The sequence below is a fragment of the Ambystoma mexicanum genome, chromosome 2p, assembly GCF_040938575.1.
Source record: "Ambystoma mexicanum isolate Mex_15411 chromosome 2p, UKY_AmexF1_1, whole genome shotgun sequence".
Lineage (NCBI taxonomy): Eukaryota > Metazoa > Chordata > Amphibia > Caudata > Ambystomatidae > Ambystoma > Ambystoma mexicanum.
The window spans coordinates 1,441,701,979-1,441,722,290 of NC_090923.1; the positions used below are offsets into that span (position 1 = coordinate 1,441,701,979).

The window sequence follows — 20,312 nt, forward strand, 5'->3', positions numbered from 1 at the left end:
CATACCCTGTCCATGGATTTCATCACTGACTTACCTCCGTGCTCAGGGTATAATACCATTTTAGTAGTCGTGGATCTATTCTCCAAGATGGCTCACTTCATTCCCCTAAAAGGCCTACCTTCAGCTTCAGTGTTAGCCCGAGAATTCCTAGAAAACATTGTCCGGTTACACGGTTTTCCCTCGGTTTTGGTCTCCGATAGAGGAAGTCAATTCATCTCCCACTTTTGGCAAAGTTGCTGTCGCTTAGCCCAGATTGATGTGAGACTTTCAACTAGTCACCATCCCCAAACTGACGGACAAACCGAGAGGACAAATCAAACTCTGGAGCAATATTTACGTTGCATGCTCCAACAAACTGAAAACCCTTGGAAGGACATCCTTTGGATCGCTGAATATGCTTATAACAATTCGATCCATTCTGGAACCGGGAAGACTCCCTTCTTCCTGTTATATGGAACCCATCCTAGGACCTCTAACCTGGATCCTCCCCAAAAACTCGAAACACCTGCTGTGGATCACTTGCACTCGGTGATCACTCATGCTTTTAAAGAAGCCACTGCCCATCTGCAAAGAGCTAAAGCACTATACAAAAAAGGAGCGGATCTACACCGTAAAGAGGCCCCTCACTACTCTATGGGAGATCAGGTCTGGTTATCCACTAAGCACCTGCCTCTAAAAGGACCCCGCACTTTCATCCCGAGATACCTAGGACCCTATCTCATCTCTGCCGTAATTAATCCGGTGGCTGTCAAATTGGAATTGCCTTCTCATATGAAAATACATCCAGTATTCCATGTCTCCCTACTAAAACCAGTACAACCAGAAACCCGATTGACCAAACTCCCAGAACCTGTTCTAGTGGATGGAGAACTTGAGTTCGAAGTAAAGAACATCCTAGACTCCAAAATCTCCAAATCTAAGTTATACTACCTAGTTGATTGGAAAGGATACGGCCCCCAGGAAAGGTCTTGGGAACCCTCAGAACATGTCCATGCACCTCGTCTGGTCAAGAAATTCCATCTAAATCACCCCGACAAGCCAAAACCCCCGGAGAAGACGCGCTTGGGAGGGGCCTTGAGGGGGGGGTGCTGTCATGATCACTGCTTCCAAGGGACTAGGACCAGCCCAACGTCCTTGGAAGCAGGCCTCTAACCTTCATCCTAGGCACCAGCCGGTCCCCATTGGGACCTTTTGGACCCTGTCCTGGCGCCGGTGGCACCAGGCTCATCAAAATCACTGGTCCCGGCACTGGAAGCGCCGGGCTCATAACATGTATAAAGATGCTTGGGTGGACTTACCTGCAGCAGACCATGCTGCTTACTTACCAGCCATATGGGAATCCTCTACGAGCCGGGACTAGTTTCTTACCTGGGTGGGGCAGGCTCCACTCCCTGGATACAACACTGGAACTCTTCTAGAACAGGAACTCTTTTCTTTCCTGGGCGAGGAAGTGGAGGAAGACGCCTCATCACTCCAAGGCTATTTAAACCACACCCGATTGATGCAACGTGCTTCGCGTTATTCTGCATCTGCAGCAGAACGCTCACCGTGTCGGTTCCAGTCTTCATTCTTCCAATCCTGAACCTGTGAGAACAAAAGCTTACCTTTCTTGTATCCAGCCTTCAGAAGCACCTGCAAAGACAAAGAAACAACAGGTTAGCACAGCAACCTTCACTCGCAGCGCTTTCCTCACCTGATCCATCGGCAGTTACCAACTCTTCGCGCTGCTCCTCCGCCATTATAAAAGCCTGTGAAGACAAAAGCATAATTATTCCAGTGGGGAATTTACTTACCGGCACCCCTCGAATTCCGTTTTTCTTCAACGCTGCATTCCTGCACCTGAAAGAGAAAAGGAGAGACATTAGGCAGGCTATTTACTCACGGGCCATCGCGCCCTCCACAATTAGGCGCCTGCAAATACCCCGGCGTTTTCCAGAGTCTCTTCAGCACCCGAACTCATACCTGCAAAAGAAAAGAGACAGTTGGAGTGCATTTCGAAAGCAGGCAACAGGCACTTACTTACGCACTCCCAAGCGATTCATTCCTATGCGCTGGTTCGAACTCCGGCTCTCTTCAAACCACCATCTTCCGCCTCAAGAGCCCTGCAAGACAAAAGGCACCATTTGAAAAGAACATTATACAGAGCCCTATTCCATACTAACGTGCCCATGCCCCTAAAGACTGTAAGGACATTCAAGGTGCCCGGAAACTCACCGTTCGTGCAGTTAACAACGGTTAGCAATCCTCTGAAGTCAAGAGGCCTACGTTTCAACCCAGTGAAGGAACTGGTAACGGCACCCTGCACCAGACGCAGATGGAGAGTCCAGCATTCACCTATCTAAGGTGAGCACGTTGACCTTGGGGCTCCACGGAAAAGTGAGAGGGGGAGAGAGAGAGACACCCGACAATCCCAGGTCATTAACCCCATATTCTTTCACCTGCAGACATCTTACTCTTCGAGTTAGACACACAGTGCGAAGAGGCCCAGCCCCGGAAGCCAATCGAGTCCTGCACTTCACTTTTCAAGATACAGTTACCACCCTGCCAAGACCAGCGCCTCCGTGGGAATCAGGTGAGCGTTACACCGCACAAGTCTCAGAAGGAACAAGTTACTTACCTGTAACTGTTGTTCTCCAGCATGGGTCTGGCATGGATTCACATGCTCATGAATATTCCCCGTCGTTAGGGTGGGAATCCTCGGTAAGGAAAAAATCAGTATCAGTTTCGTTTCTGATCTGTCTTTCTTAGTAGTAACCAATCACTGATCTCTGGGTCATACTGCCCCAGCCAATGACTGCCCTCTCCCTAAGCCCCGCCTCTGGCAGCCATCCTCAGATTTGGTAGCACACCAAGTGGCAGTATGACCAAGTGAAGATCCGCAGAGGGGTATGTGGGAGGGTTTGCATGTGAATCCATGCCAGACCCATGCTGGAGAACAACAGTTACAGGTAAGTAACTTGTTCCTTCTCCAGCATGGGGTCTGGCATGGATTCACATGCTCATGAATAAAATAATGCATAGCAATACACACATGCACAACCACAGGAGGTGGCAAAGGCTCAACATTAAGTATCTCTTACCTCCTCATCAGGCTCACCTTAAGCGAACAGGTTGCGCAGCACTGCTTGGCCGACCCTGGACTCCTCCCTGGAGTCCCGATCAACGCAGTAGAATCTTATGAAGGTGTGTGTCGACCTCCAAGTAGCGGCCCTGCAGATGTCCAGCAGGGGCACACCAGTCAGGAACGCCGTGGTAGAAGCGATTGCTCTGGTCGAATGGGCTCTCGGACGGCCGGGCAAAGGTCGGTTTGCCAACCGGTGACAGTGCATGATGCAGCCGGAGAGCCATCTGGAAATGGAAGCCTTTGAGAGAGCCTTCCCTTGGTTCACAGGTCCAAAGTTCACAAACAGCTGTGATGTCTTCCAAAAACTCTTTGTTCGATCCACGTAGAACTTCAGAGCTCTAGCCACATCTGGCGAGTGCAAAGTCCTCTCGGCCGGCGACGGGAAGAAAACTGGTAACACCAAGGGCTTGTTGACATGGAAGTCCGACGGCACCTTGGGCATGAAAGAGGCGTGAGTCCTCAGCACCACCCTCGTCTCATGAAAAGTCAAGTATGGAGGCTTGCAGGATAGGGCCTGAATCTCTCCCAAGCGTCATGCGGAGGTGATGGCCACAAGGAACGCTGTCTTCCACGACAGGAACTTCAATGGAGCCAAATGCAAAGGCTCGAATGGCTGGCCCATGAGCCTGGTCAGCACCACGTTGAGCTCCCACGCCGGGGTTGGAGTCTTCACCGGCGGGAACGATCGGGACAGTCCTTTCATAAACTCCTTCACCAGGCGATGAGACCACAGGAATGAACGTCCTGTAGTTCTGGTGTATCGGGATATCGCTGCCAGATGTATCTTGATGGAAGCATGAGCTAGTCCAGCTTTGGCCAGCGACGGTAAGTACGGTAGCACTTGAGGGGCCGTAATCCGTAGAGGGTTAATCTTCTCTGCACGGCACCAGACAGAGAAACTCTTCCACTTGTGTCCGTAGCACTTGACAGTTGAGGACGGCCTGGCCTTTGCAAGAACCTCTCTGCATTCTGCCAGGATATCGTACGCTCCAAACTCTAGTGCTGCAGGAGCCAGGCCTGCAAGTTCAGCGACTCTGGGTCGTGATGAAGGATGGCGCCTCCTTCTCTGGAGAGAAGATCTGTGTCCGTCGACAGTTTGACTGGTGGGGACGCTGACAAGTCCAGAAGGTCCGGGAACCAGATATGCCTCGGCCACGCCGGTGCGACGAGGATCATCCTGCACCGGGACCTCTTGAGCTGGTTGACGAGTCACAGTAGCAACGGCAACGGAGGGAACGCATACAGGAACAGGCCGTCCCAGGGGAACGAGAAAGCATCGCCCATGCTCCTCGGCTGGGGAAACCTGCTAGTGAACCTCTGGCACTTAGAGTTCGTCGCCGTCGCGAACAGGTCGATCTGGGGTTTGCCCCATCGTTGAAAGAGTCGATCCACTTGATCCTGACGCAGTTCCCACTCGTGGCACGAGCGCAGCTCCCTGCTGAGCGAGTCGGCGATTGTGTTGTTTGTCCCTGCCAGATGAAAGGGTACCAGAAACATCCCCTGGGCAACGGCCCAGTGCCACAGATCATGGGCTTCCTTGGACAGGGCTGGGGATCTTGTTCCTCCCTGCTTCCGGATGTAGAACATTGTGGTGGTGTTGTCGGTGAAGATCCTCACCACCTTGCCCTTGAGGGATGGGAGAGACAACCTGAGGGCCCAGAACACTGCTCGGAGCTCCAGTATGTTGATGTGGAGCGTCCTCTCCTCCGGGAGCCAGAGGCCTCTCGCGTGAAGAACTCTGGTGTGCGCTCCCCACCCCTCCAGGGAGGCATCCGTCGTCACCGTCACCTGGTGTGCTGGGGTCTGAAAGTCTGTGCCCGCCGCGAGATGCGCACGGTTGCCCCACCACCGAATTGCTCGGCGGAATACCTCGTTGAGCGAGATCTTGTCCTCGGAGCTGCCCGTCGCTTGCATCCAACCGGCGTCGAGGAACTCCTGTAGAGGGCGCATCTGAAGCCTGCACAGGTGCACCAGATAGATGCACGAGGACATCATCCCTAGGAGGGACCTCACCCTGGCCACGTCTGTGGCCAGCAGAGCTGCACCTTGCCCAGGTTGGCCTTCGTCTTTTCCTCCGACGGCGAGGCCACTCGCGCCACTGAATAGAGCCTGGCTCCCAGAAACAGTGCGACCTGCGACGGAGTCAGGTGGGATTTGGGGAAGTTGATGGAGAATCCCAGGTCCATAAGCAGTCGGACGGTCTTCGCTGTGTGTTCGACAGCGAGTTCTCTTGTTCTTGCTCGGATGAGCCAAATCATTCAGGTAGGGGTAGACGTGGATCCCCTGCAGGCACAGCCGCGCCGCCACCGACGCTAGGCACTTGGTGAATACCCTGGGTGCCGACTTCAATCCGAATGAGAGGGCCTTGAACTGGTAGTGCCGTCCCTGGACCACAAACCTGAGAAACTTTCGGTATCCTTTTAGTATGGGGATGTGAAAGTACGCATCCTCCAAATCCAACGACGATAGGAAGTCGCCTTCCTCCAGCTGGCCCAGCACATGCTGGAGGGTGACCATCCGGAACTTCTGTGCCTTGATGTATCTGTTTAGTCGGCGCAGGTCCAGGATGCGACGCCATCCTCCTGTCATCTTTCTGACAAGGAAGTATCTTGAGTATACTCCGGAGCCCCGGAGCCTCTTTGGGACGAGCTCGATGGCTCCTTTCTTGAGCATCGCCCTTACCTCTAAAAGCAGTTGAGGGAAGTGGTTTTCCTTCCTGGCCACGGGAGGAATTCGGGGGCACTTCTAGAGGAATTCCAGAGTGTGACCGTGGGCCAGGGCATCCAGCACCCAACTGTCGGTGGAGATGGACTCCCACACGCTGACGCACTTCATCAGCCGGCCTCCCACCGGGGTGCTTCGGTGGGGGCCCGACGCAACGGCCGGTTCAGTCTTGCTTGGAAGCGGCCATGCCGCCTTGGCCTCCCTGGCGACGACGGCGAGATCCACCTGCCTTGCCTCGTCCCCTGTAAGCTTCTTGCGACGAGGAGCGGGCCGCCTGACGGTACGTTGAGGAGCCGCCGCCGAATCCTTTGGAGGCACCTTGCTTGCCTCCGGAGTTCCAAAAGGGCGGCCGCCATTGCTGCAGAACTCTCAAGGCCCAAGCCGTCTCGGTGTCGGTCTTGATGGCCTGCAGTGACTCATCCACTGTTTTTCCAAACAGGTTGTTCCCGTCTAATGGCATGTCCAAAACCTTGGCTTGTACGTCTTGGCGGAAATCCATCGCCTTCAGCCACCCCCGCCGTCCAAGGCAAACGCTCTTGCCCAAATGGGGGAAACCAGTGTTGGCAATGCCTGTGGCTCCCGTTATGGCATGGTCCGAAGCCACCTCACCTTCCTGTAGGATTACCAGGGCCTCTGCCCTCTTGTTGTCTGGTAGGAAATCCAACAGGGGGGCGATCTTGTATCACAATTCCCTGTCGTAGTGGGCCACAATCGCTAGGGCTTGGCTGCCTTGATCGTCATCGCCGCCGACGAGATGACTCGTCGTCCCATGGCGTCCAGTTTCTTTTCCTCGCCGTCCGGTGGGGAAGTTGAAGATGAAGCTGATGGCCCCCCCCCCCCCGCTTTCTTCTTGGCCGAGACGACCAAATCCGGGGTCGGCTGTGTGGCGGGGCGGCGTCTGGGACCCGGTACTACTTCTCATACCGGTCCCTCTTGGCAAGCGTCGTGGGCGGGTTCTTCAGGAGGGCAGGTCCCTCGTCCCAGATGCCATCCAGCAACGGTACTGCGAGGACCGTCTTCCTCTTGTCCTCGCGCCGTTGGTAGAGGAAGCCTTCCTTCTTATTCTCTTTGGGGCAGAGCTGAAAAAGCTCAGACGCCATGGCAATCATGGCGTGGAAGGAGCCAATTTCGTCGGGAGGGGACGCCCGAGGAATCGGAGACGGGAGGTCAGTCCCGTCGTCACCGCCGTCGTCATCCGTCCCCGTCGTGGCTGTGTCTATTCCTGTGTCATCCCTCAGGACCGGGGAAGGTGACAAAGGCTGAGAAGGCCGTGAGGGCTGAAAGGGCGCTGGATGAATTCTCCTCCTCTTGTATGGAGGGCTTCCCGACTGACCAGGTTCGGTTGGGTCGTCCGTCGGGGGTAGGGGCAATCTCGTCCTTATATCCGTGTATAAGGATTGGATTGCCGTCAAAATGGCCGCCGAGTTGTCATGCTGCTCGGGCTGCGACGGGCGTGGCGGGTGCGACGGTTGCTCCTCCTCCACGGGAACCTCGTCGTCGCCACCTTCGCTCTCGTCATCCCCCTTGTCGGGATTCCTCCCGTGGGACCGGGCCTCTTCCGAATTCTCGGTCAGTACCTCCTCAGAGGTTGTGTCTGTGTCCGTAACGGCCACGTCCTCCCCCTCTTATTCCACCGGGGTCTTCACGGGGTTCTACTCGATGGGCTTAAAAGAGGATTCCCTCCGCAGAGGCAGGGAAACTCTGGGCCCCCGAGGTCGCCTCCACTGGGGTAGCCTCCACAGGCTTCGCCAGGGCCGCAGCGACTCCCTCAATCGAGGCCTTGGCCGGGATCAAGGCCTTCACCACCTTGGGCGCGCTTGAGGCCTTCACCTTAGGTGAAAGGTCACCGCCTCGCTCCCCTTCGGCCGGTTCTTTCGAGATCGACCAGGTCCTCTCCAGAAGCTTAGCCGGGTTCTCGGATTTTCTCTTCCCCGAGCCAGAGCGTTGGCTCGTGGTTGATGGCGTCGGTGAAGGTGCGCCCTGTTTGGCAGCCGAGGAGCCCGACGGTTCGGCGCTCCCGGTGCCCGCGGACTCGCGGTGCTTTGCCTTCTGTTGGGCCCCTGTCGTTGGAGAGACGGGTCCGACGATCCCTCATAGTCTGATCCGACATGTTCATGCAAAACGCACAGTCCTTTCCCACGTGCGTTTTGTCCTCGTGGAGGCAGTATAGGCATTTCGAATGCTAGTCCTCCTTGAACACATTTTGTAGGTTGCATCCAGGGCAGATCCTGAACAGTTTGCCGGGAGCCGAGCTTCCCTTCTCCTGGGCCATGTTCCTGTCGTCCGCGAGGTATGACTCAGGAAACTTCTGGAATCCTCCAAGAAGCGTAACTTGATGAAAACTTCCCCCTTGAGGGGTGTAGAAAAATCCAAAACAGGTCCCGGTTGATCGGAAGTAGAAACGGTGGAGCTTGAGGCTCGATTAAACTGAAAAAATGAGATAAATCTCTTTGAAAAAGCACAAAACGCAGTAAAAGCTCGAGAGCTGTAGCACGAGGTTTCCAACATTTGAACGTGTGGTAAAAATCTGGGCATGGCTGCCAGGGGCGGGGCTTAGGGAGAGGGCAGACATTGGCTGGGGGCAGTATGACCCAGAGACCAGTGATTGGTTACTACTAAGAAAGACAGCTCAGAAACGAAACTGATACTGATTTTTTCTTTACCGAGGATTCCCAGCCTGACGACGGGGAATATTCATAAGCATGTGAATCCATGCCAGACCCCATGCTGGAGAAACTCATACATCCTGATCAGACCGGGTATGTTCTGCACAGAAGCATATATGACAATCTCAGAAGGCTCCATCATGTGACAGAACAAACTGAAAGGGACCCCCAAGAGGTTGCAATAATTTAATTAGATGCAGTGAAGGCCTTCGACTCTGTCAAATGGCCTTGGTTGATGGCAGACCTAAAGGAATACAGGGTTTGGCCCACATACTTGAGATGGGTCCAATTGCTGTACAGTAAACCACTGGCTCGAGTTAGGACGGGAACGACCTTCTCAGATTGATGGCAACTCAGCAGGGGTACTAGACAGGGATGTCTGTGGTCCCCGATGCTATTCATTTTAGCGCTAGAACCCCTAGCGATATATTTGAGGCAACAATATGGAGTGGTGGGGATCAACATTTGATATCAATGTATGCTGATGACATGCTATTGTACTCGAGATATCCCGAAGAGAACCTACAATATATTTTGGAAGTAATGGGGTGATACGTGGTGCTGTCTGACATCACAGTGAACCCCAAGAAATCATGTATATTTCCCCTGTGTAGATATAAAGGGATACCACGAGAGGAACTGCCAGTATTACAAATACAATGGGAGACCGGGACCTTTAGATACCTGGAGATTGATGTACATCACAGTGTCGAGGTCGAACACAAACAAAACACAGAGAATGCGGTGGCTAACGTTGAAAACAGCATGAGGTTCTTGGCCAAGCTCCCTTTGACCATGATGGGGAAAGTGGCACTACTAAAAATGGTGGTGCTGCCTAGGCTGTTACACTACTTTGTGAATAGACATATATGAAACCCAAGCGATTCTTTGCTAAAATCCATGGTATATGTAAGGGGTTCATACGGCACAACACTAGGAACAGAATAGTGTTATGGAAATTGCAAAACACGTATGAGCAAGGGGGCATTAAATGCCCAATTTTGAGATGTAGTACCTGGCCGCCAACTACAATATGTGGCGAGGTGGTTATCGGAAGACTCCACATCAGAGTCCAGGTTATTGAGAGCTGAATGTGCCCCGTTTTGTTTTTAAAGAATGGATATGGCTGCCAAAATCACAGCAAGGCAGAGGGACAAGAATGTTAGACTTGGGTTGGAAGATATGTCAACGGGCTCGCCGGGCCAGAGAGAACCCGTACCCATGTTCCCCACAGACGCCACTAGCGGCACTGAATGTAGTAGATGAGCAACTGAGGAAGATAGTCCGGAAGCACTGGGAACCGATTGGTACAGCAACGCTGGGAGACGTGTGGCAGGATGGGAAGGCGGTGGAGTTTGACACACTAGTGGAAGACACCGGACTACACGAGGGACAGTACATCACCTATACTAGGTTGGTGCAAAAGATAAAAGACACTTGGTCAGAAATAGTGCTGGAGAGTCAGCCCGACACGGCCATCAAAACTTTTTATGATGTGTCAGACGTAGGCCATGAGGTCTCCCGAATCTACGAACTGCTGATGTCAAGGGTGGGAAAGGAGGTGACTTAGCTGAGACGGGATTCGGAAGAGGAAGCTGGGAAACCTATGAGTGATGGGTTGTGGGTGAGGGTACAAGGATACCACAAAAAAGTGTCCAGGAGTGCGAGGTTGCAATAACTCCAGTTATATGTGACCCATTGAGCGTATATGACCCCCCCCAGAAGATTGCAAGGTTTAAGAATGCAGGAACACAAACATGCCCGAAATGTGGGGAGGAGAATGCAGGACTGGTGCACAAGTTCTGGGCGTGCTTGGCAATAAGGAGATTCTGGAGGGAGGTGGCCCACCGTTTGACCGAATAGGAGATTCGGCTGGAGGTGAAATCTTTGTGGGCATGCATGGTGCAGGGGTTCCCCAGGTCGCGTAAGTTGAAACATGTGAGTAAACTCAAAGACCTGGCTTATATACTTGCGAAGCGTAGAATTGCCATGAGCTGGAAAGCAAGTACTAGACCAAAAGTAGAAGTCTGTTGGCATGACCTTCAGAAATGGGCGGATGCAGAAACTGTGGTGTGGAGTGAAGCTGTTAATAAAGGGGGAGATGAAGAAGCGGAGACATTGATAGCATGGAGGCACTTAGTAGCTACGTTGTCCGGGCCTACCCAGATTTGCTCAGAAGATGATGGCTCCTCAGGGGAAGGGGAGGAAGTAGTTGCCTCAGATAGAGTGGTGGAAGGCGGTGATGTGGGGTAAACTCAAGATAGGGGAGGTGGTAACGGGGAGGCGGTGGACATATCGTGAAACTGCATATGATACTTGAAATGTATAATCGTTGTTCACTGTCTGGTTCTTTTTTGGTTGTTTGTTGAAATCAATAAAAATTGTTAAAAATAAATAGAATATGCACATGACACCCAGATCCTCATATCGTTGACAGGCGACTACGAGAAAGATCTGGCACTGGTTAACAAAATCTATATCATCATTCAGGCCTGGATGGCCTCACATGGTCCGCGTCTGAATGATGAGAAGACCGATTAGCTGCTAATAGATACACCAGCCAATCAGAAGAAACGTAGTAATCACTACCTCTCTTTTAACATCGACGGCAATGACATCAAGGTTGCTAAGGAGGTAAAAAACGTGGGTTTCTACTTAGACTTTGTCTTGAACATGCGCAAACAAGTCAGTGCTATGGCATCGGTGACAGCTTACACTTGTAAGCTGATCCACGTCTATAAACCCTTTCTTTCTACAGAAAGCTGCATTACGCTGGCTAGAGCGTCAATACTTTCAAAACTTGATTATTACAATGGACCTAGCAAATACATTGTCAATAAACTTCAAATTCTTCAGAACAACGCACTTAGAACAGCCTTAAGCATCTCCAGAAGACAACATATCTCATTGGTCAGACGGAATAACTGGCTCTCCATCAAGGACAGAATACAACTCAAAACAGTCACCCTGTCTTCCAAATGTCTCAACAACTCAGCCCCTCAATACCTAACGGAATAATTCATCCAAAATAACTCCACACGACCTACGAGGACTTCTAATTCCTTCTGTCTAAGAGTCCCCAGGTTTAAATTGGAAAAAGCAGGCGGCAGTAGATTTCCTGTCATAGCTGCCCAACTTTGGAACTCCCTACCCACTACCTTAAGAGCAGACCAATCCTACAACTTCAGGAAAAATACCAAACATTGGCTCACCTCCGAAGATTTACCACAACATTAGATGTCCAAAACTAGGACCTTGTAAACAACACCCGTGCTGTATCTGTATCTCTGGAAATAACCTTTTCTATATAGTCTATGGGGGTCATTACGAGGTAGGATGTAGCCATGCCGCTTATTAGCGGCATGGCTACCCCCTTACCGTGTACCATGTCCGGGTTCTTCGAATGAGGAATTACTGGGCCATTCCGACCTTGGAGGGCCCGGTAATTCCTCATTCGAGGAACCATTCCCCATTCCCATTCGATCCCCCATAGGGCTCAATGAGAATGGGGAGGGTGCTAACAACAGGCCCGTTAATAACGGGACAATTGTTAGCACCCTGGTCTACTCGCGGGACCCGCTAAGGGCGCCTGGTAAAACCAGGCGCCCACAGCGGGTCCCACGAGCAGACTCGTAATGAGGTGGTAAGGGGTTGATGGCTCCGGCACCAATGTAATGAAACTTTATGTGGCACAGTCCTATTATGTAACCATGTCTCTAATGTAACCATGTAATTTTATGTAATGTAACTAAGAAAATGAAAATTCTTGTAATGCACCCAGATACCCCTGGGATTGGAGCGCTCTATAAAAAAACAAACAAACAAACATAGCTCTCTTAGGTTCTGCTGTGGAACGGCAGAGGAGACACCATTGGTTCTTCTCTTCAGGTATGGAGTTTAACAGAGTGTGGTCAGAAACCAAGCCATTCATTTTTAAAGGGCCGTGCACATTATTGTACTGTTCAATCCTCATGTAACGAGCGAACATTTGGGATTCTGTTTTCAAGGGAAGTGTAATAAACTAAATGTAAAGACTTCAGCAATAAAAATGTATTATGGTTGGGTAGTTTCTTTTTTTGTTGTAAATAATACTATCTTTACCTGGGGATTTCTTGCCCTCCAAAGGCAGGGGTAGGTCACAACTAGTGAGATCCCTCTTGTCCTGTCCCCTAGGGGATGTTAAGCCTCGCAGGCCCACCTCCCTAGTCCCAAAAGGGTGGCTTCCTGGATTTGTCAGACTTTCCTTGAGAAATCAATATGAGTAGTGTGAAACACATATCTTCAAACAAAGGTATCATAATCATGACAAATATGAACGTTGTAATTAAGCCCAAAAGCACTGAGATGTAGAATAAGATATCTGTGCACAGAGGTGATATCTGCTGTTTCTACTAGATCATTTTCTTATTCATGAGCCACAGATATACTACTAGACTATAAAGAAGTGATTTGGGCTGATTCAGGCCAATCTGTAAAAACCAATACCATTTTATGAAGACCACTACTCCCATCATGCACTGCATGTGGCAAGGACGTCAAGCAAGATCCAACAATAATGAAAAACTGCCCATTACGATGTGCTTATAATCAGGAACCCCTCACCCCCACGTTAGCTTGCTTGTAAAAAGTACTCCCAGATTCGTCTGCGCATTGCCGTGATTCTCATACTCTGCCTGTGGCCAGGACACTCATCATGCTCTGCTCTTGACTAAGACTCCCAGCATGCTCTGTTGTTTTTAAACACTCCCAGTATCTTTCCAGTATCTCCCCAGTATCATCTGCCTTTGATTTTGAATGGTAGCATGGTAAGCCTGTGACCAGCATTCACAATCAGTGTTTTACATAACCAAGGCTCTCAATGTGCAGTACTTGATACTAGAATACCTACCAGATATCAGCTGCAACACTCTGTTGCCATCAATAGACTGGACCCCATACAAGGTGAGAGTGGAGATTGCTGGATGATCTGCTATAGCCAGCAACGAATCCTCTGAAATGCTGGTATTGTCGATGTGAAGAGTATGCAGAGATTTGAGCTCCTGAAGAGCAGACAAATCAGTTACCTAGAATACAGAAATCAAGAGGTTAAGAAAAAAAGGAGACAGACACTTGGGAAGTGAAGACAAATACTGACATGCAAAGGGCACAGCAGAATAAACTAGTAAAGTAGAATACAATGAATGGAAAGGACATACAAGGAATTTAAAGATGGGGGCATTTGGGTAGCAAAGGTCAATGGGAAAGAGAATGGTGAACAGACAAGCTGTGATCTTCACATTGGCTATTATCCTCTACAAACTTTAGTCCCTTGCCCTCTTTCTTTTCCCACTTTCCCAGACACTTTCTCTAATAAATTATTCCCTTTCTCAAATCAATGGCTCCTTTTGATATTTTTCGCTACTCAAAGCACTTGCCCTTTTCTTGCTTGCATTGTGTAATAAATTAAATGTTATCCTCTTTCTGTCACAAATGTTTCCAATCAATGCCCCCATATCAATGTTAGCCTTTTGACAATGTGTACAATCACCCCATCTTTATTGATAAGGATTTTAACAGAGAGCACTGAAAGGAGAACCATACCTTTAATTGCTGCTCTATTACTCAGAGTCAATGTAATATGAAGCAGCCTTCAATAGTAGGAAGCCTACCATTTGGGCATTGTTTTGGCCCTTGGTTTTGGAAGAAAAATTGAAAGGGAAAGAGAAGGCTAGTTGAAGGAGAGGATGAGGCAGGTTCAAATCCTCAAATGTGGATGAGCACAGGCTAGAATTTCCTGCTTCTCTGTGCTGGTATTGTTCAATAACCAGAGAGGAGCACCAATTGCTCGACTTGCTCACATCGTACATCTGCCAGGTGAGCAGGTGGCTATGGAGAATGTGGGGTGTATGTGTGGTGAAAAGGCAGAAGTAGTTCCTTGTTAATCAAATTAGACTACACAGCCACAGGTGTTGAGGAGTAAAAGGAGGAAATAGGCTCCAGTGGGTGTTGTGGGTCGTTTAAGTAGTGAAAGGAGGAAAGAAAGAAATGTGTGTAGTTTGATGGGGAACGGTTCCTAGGCTAAGGATCATTATCAGGTCAAGGGCTTTGGCTGTCCTTCATTTATATACTGAGTGGTGATAATGTGGCGGGGATATCAGGAGCCATTCAGGCATGTTCCAATTGCCATTCGCCCAGATGGGCCTAGTGTTTATGGAAAAGATGACGGGGTCAGAGTCTTGACCCTCCAGGGTGGAACAGAGACCCCTACCAAACTGAGGTAGGCGGCCTAACAGGGCGTATGCAAGAGCCGGTCGTACCACAAAGGTGTAGTGAGGGAGTTGGGAGGCACCCCAGTGTCTAGTATTACTCTTTGTACCCGGAATACCTGTGAACCTAGTACTCCTGTCTAGTACATCACGGCTTTCAACCTCATATCTTGCAAAAGTCATTTCCTGTCTATTCCAGTAATACCAGCACCAGGATGCGTACTTCACAATCGGAGAGCTCCACATGCAGGAACACCAACGCTATATATCCCAGGCTCGCTCCTATTATCGCCTCCAGAACGTGGACTTTCCCGGATGGCAACTCCTGTTACCAAAGATGCCGGGGCATGACTTCAGCAACACTTCAAAAAAGACTGCTGTGGGAAAAAGGGCAGGGCTAAGAAGTTGAACCCTGTAACCTGGCCCCAGAGGAAATAGAGCAGGAAGATTGGCCTGATTGGTCAGGTGGAAGCGAGATCCAATAGGGAGGGAAAATAGGCAAACAGGAAGGCCCTGGTATCAAAGACCCATCAGACCAGACGTGGATGAAGGGTGTTCGTGGGAGGTAAGGAGGAAAGGTGTCGGACCGACAGACCAGGTGGAGGACTGAATGAAAAAGAGTGCTGAGGAAATGCAGGAGATTGTGCAGTAGAGTGCGGGAGATATCCGTGATTTGATCGAGTCCCGCAATTTTGAATTTGAAATTGCCGAATGTGGCAATGCTGAATTCGAAATATGAGACTCAGTCAAATTATGATTCCCTACCCGGCTCCCTACTTAACTGTTGGCGGCACACCTCATTGTGTGCCGCCGACTCCTCCATCACTCTCCCATGCCGGTTCCCTTCACTTGCGTGGATAGAAACCGGTGCAGCATGGTCCCTTTTGTTTTCTAACTTGTTTTTTTCAGGAGTGCGGGACATTCCTGCAACCCCTGATGTCATTGTAGAAAACAAGGGTGCGGGGGACACCCCTGCAGCCCCCACTCCCTTATTCACTATAATGGCAACAAATGGGATATTTGTTTGGCATTTTCAGCTGTTTGAAATTTTCATTCAGTCGAAATTCAAATAAATCTCCCATTCTGATTTTTAAATAAAAAAATGTCTACGGATACCGGGTGCAGGTGAGCTGTAGAGTGTAACAGAGAGTGGCGGCAAGTGTGAGAAAGAGGAGAGGTTGGTGTGAGCGTGTATGCTGAAATGAGCAATATAGTGAGGAAACAGCAGAAAAGAGGAGAGAGAGGAGGGGGAGAAGTGAGAGGGGCAAGGAGAGCGGGGTGAGGGTAGCCGTGCAGAGGGAGAGAAAAAAAGTAGAAGAGAGGATGAGAAGTAAGAAGGGAGTAGTTGAGTAGCAGGGGAGTAAGTGCAGAAGAGGGGAGAGAAAGAATAGGAAAAGGAAAGAAAGCATGGGGGAAGAGATTGTGACAAGGCACATCATAACTTGCATTTGTTTGGGGAATAATAGAGTACAGTTCTATTAGTAATTCCCGGAGGTAGGTCGATAGAAAAAGGCTACAGCCTTTAAGCCAGTTCGGTTAGTCTAATTTAGTATTAGACAGTATGGGTTATGTGGCATTAGCACTAACACTCAATCTGGCAAGCAGGGAAGTCTGGGCTAGTCTGGTATAAATCCAGTTGTGATCATTCCGAATAAATTCTTGAACTTTCCCGAACGAGTTGTGCAATTCTTGTGGTCATTTGTGAGAAAAAGTCCTTTATTTATTTATTGTGCATTTGTTAGGCGCTTAAGTAAGTAAATTGTGTTTCTAAGTGCCCACAGGGCAACATGGAAGGAACATGGGAAAGCAAGTCAAATATAACAGTGAAAGGTAGAGGCAGACCTACTAGGCCTTGTGAGCATTCCGAAAGTGCAAATGTAGAGATAGAGAAGGGATGAGGGAGTGGTGGGGTAAGTGCTAGGTGTTACAAGAGGGAGAGTGCGAGCAGCTGTAAATGCCTAGGTGGAGTGATCAGCTGCCAATAAATACGTGCAGACATGAGGTGGCATAGGTCAGTGGGTGCCTAGGCAAGTGCTAGGAGTGGGCAGGGGCTGTAGGCGATTGGGTGTGAGAGGCCAGAACCCAGGCGGACAAATAAGGGCCCTGGTCCCCAATCTCAGCAACTTTGGGGTTTAACAGGGAAGGGAGGGAGGATGTGAAAAGGAAAGTCTTGCAGAGCTTCGGTAATTTGAGTAAATCTGGCAGAAGAGGAAGGTGAAGGCTGCTCCATAGGAGGCAGCCTGCCGAGGAAAGAGATCGGCCACCAGCTCACTGTTTAGCAAAGCGCTTGACACGCAGAGAGTTGGTGCCGGAGGAACGTAGAGATCTGGAGGCAAAGGATTTACTGAGAGTAAATTGTAGATAACATGGTCCCTGGCCTTAGACAGCCTTGTGGATGATGCAGAGGGATTTGAATTTGATCCTCGCAGGAACCGGGAGCCAGTGGAGAGTTTTTGGGGCTGGAGGGATGAGGTCCCTGGACTTGAGGCCAAGGATAAGTCTTGCAGCCCCCCTCTTCTGAATTAGCTGGTCATAGAGAAGAAGAGGGTAGATTAAGGAAAAGGCTATTGCAGTAGTCTAGCATAGAGAGAACCAGAGCTGTAGAGACATTGAGCTACTGTAGGAAAGGAAGAATTCCTTTGAGGAGATGGAGTTGAAATGGGAGTTCTTGGCAAGGTCCTGAATGTGAGGGATGAAGGGAGTGAGAGGAGTCGAAGATGACTCCAATGTTTCTGGCTTCAGATCAAGGAGAAGGGGGAGAGCCCATAGATGATGGTGTCATGACCCTTGCCCCTGGCCCTCACTGGCAAGTCAGCCTTCCCGTTAGGGCCTGGAAAAAGGCCTTAAAACCTCATCCAGGACTCTCGTGGAGTCAGTCCTGGCGCCTTTGGCGCCAGGCTCATAACCATCATGAAGACCAACAATAGAATGGGACTATTTACTTGGGACTATTTAACTTGGGGGGGGGGGTTCAGCCAACATGGAGGCACACACATAGCTCAGTTACAAGGAACTGAGCTATGTGGTCTAGTCTTTTGGGTGTGGCAGGCCTGGGACTACTTTACCTGGACTACTTTAGGTGTGGCAGGCCTGGGACTATTTAACCTGGACTACTTTACCTGAGACTATTTAAACCACACCCAAACAGCAGAACATGCTTTGCGTTATTCTGCTGTGGGCAGCGTAACGCTCACTGTGTCCAGTTCTTTGAAGCCAGTTTACCCGAAACCAAGGACCTGCAGAGAGAGAAAGAAACTTACTTGGAACAGTATCCTGTCTTCAATCCATCGCAGACTTCAGTTCCACTCACCTGAAGGTACGAACTCCATCATCTGGCACCGCATGCATCCCGGAATACCATAACCTGGAAAGAGGAGAAAGAAAGACAGCATTAGCAAGCGTTTCTTCACGTTTCCTCCCGAATGAAGAAAGCCACACAATTATTACCTGGGTAGTCATCTCCTGGTCAGTATCATTGCTGGAACATTATGGCGCTCGGCGAGGAACATCGCAACATGCAAGGAGAGAAAAGAGACAGGTTAGCAATATAAAAGGCTAAACAGTGCCACGCATTACTCACCGGACAGCATCGCGCACACCGCGCTTTCGCATACCGGCCCATGCTCATCTTCAAACTGCATGACAACACCAAAATACCTTTCCATACCTTATTAAGAAAGTTAAACACTGTTTTGGCCTAGTCCCCATTTATTTCCCCATAGAGAAAAAGTCTAACATTTGCTCCACTGCACAGCCAAAACAGTTGGACGGAATTGGACAAGGTATGAAACAACTTGGGCACGAAGTGTTGAATCGATTTCCGGGGATGATCTGGGGTGATTGCATCCAGTCGTTATTCAAAATATTTGACAGAGAAAGTGGTGTCCCCTTCTCCCAAAATTATAGCTATATCTCCTGTGCTGCTTTACAGCAAAGTGGCTTATGGGAATAACTGTAGCTAGCCGAAAACAAAAAGTGGAGAAAAATGACATTTCGAGGTGGAAAACCAACACAATGGCATCAGGTTAAAGGAGGGGAAGGGGAAAGGGGACACCTTGTAATGTTATGTTATTTTGATTTGTATCACGCACTGCTGACATTTTCATGGCTCCGGGCACCCAGGCAGATCTGAAAACAAAGGGGGTTGGGATGTGTTAGCGGGATTGAGAGGGAAAAGCCCAAGAGAACCTTGAGGTACTGTTGGTAGCTTCAGTTTGGAAAAACCAGACACTGTGTGCTGGTCTGATTTTAGTAGGTTGACGTTGTGTTTTGTGGCAGATGTGTATCTGGGTTATTCAGTGTTGGAGGGTGGTATGCAGAGTGTTTTTAGTGGGGTTAGTTGGTGATCATCTGAGTTTATTCCTGGGGGTTGGGTTGATCCGTTGGGTTCTTATTATTCTATTGTGTTTGGGTTGCATGTTTTATTACTCTGGGTGATCCAGTTTCAGAGTTTCTAATTGTGTTGCCCTGGCGGTTTTCCTCCGTTGCTGTTCCCTCTTTAGCTTTGTGAGTTAGAGAGCCACTTTCTTAACAGTTTCCTGAACTTTATGTGATCTTCTGTTCGCATTTCCTTTGGGAGCAGAAGAATGCTGATCCGCCGAATATGTGCTTTGCGTATGGTTTCAATTTGAGGGAAATGTAAGTTCTGCACCTTATTGTTGGTTTGTAGATGGAGATTTCCCCCTCTATGAATAACACTCCTTGGCCGTGTACTGCTCTGTGTGTTAGGCAGATTTTTTGAAGATTTGTTTTTTGACTGATAGACAATGTAGTGTTCCTAGTGCTTGTGTGATGTGCTCTCTCTTAGTGAGACTGAGGAGCATGAGTATGAGAACAATGTGAAATTGGGGCATTGATGGGGATTCTATGGACTAAATTTAGAGCGCAAACTTTTTTCATAGCTGCGGTTATTCGGTGGAATAACCACGGTTATGAAAGAAAACAAGATTGGAAATTAAACTGCATCACAAGTAACAACGCGTCTTGGCGGCATGGGAGAGTGCTAGAGAGGGAAAGATGAGTTCAAGGGAGTGGGGGAGCATGCGAGGAAGAGGGGGGCCTTAAAGGGCAGGGAAGCATTTTTGATTGTGAGCAGTTTTTATGGATAACCGCGGTTACCGGGCGCTTACAGATAACCATGGTTATCTGTAGCGCATTGCTACCATAACCACGGTTATGAGGGAAACAGTTTTTAAATAGTGAGTAAAAAAATTGATAAAAAAAAACAAGATTTTTACAGCTAAAGTGAGGTGGGGGTTGGAAAGTGGGCACGCCTGAAGGCTATGGCAAGTGTGCTGGACGTTTTTTTAAATATACATAGGGCATAGCCGAAGGCTCTGGTCACTGGCCAGGGCCAAAGGCCCTTGATAATGGGCCTAAAAGAGGCCTTGACCACACCTAGGAGAACTAAAAGAAACATATTGGGGGAACATGTACAGTGGACACGACCGTTCGGCCATGGCCAGTGGCCCAGTAGTGTTTTGTTTGTTTGTTTGTTTATTATTATTTTGATAATGCGCACCAAGCCCTTAGGCAGCTGGGCGCAGCAGTACA

General features: G+C 49.5%; 1 protein-coding gene across 7 annotated transcripts in view; it reads right to left on the minus strand.

The window, feature by feature from the left end:
- The window catches only part of LOC138567600 (uncharacterized), a 1,191,853-nt gene that overhangs the window by 215,236 nt on the left and 956,305 nt on the right, over positions 1 to 20,312 (minus strand). For all 7 annotated transcript variants that reach the window (XM_069645994.1, XM_069645989.1, XM_069645987.1 and 4 more), the window contains one exon: positions 13,403 to 13,577. In XM_069645994.1, coding sequence (XP_069502095.1) covers positions 13,403 to 13,577 — 175 coding nt within the window. The remainder of the gene's footprint in view (positions 1 to 13,402; positions 13,578 to 20,312) is intronic.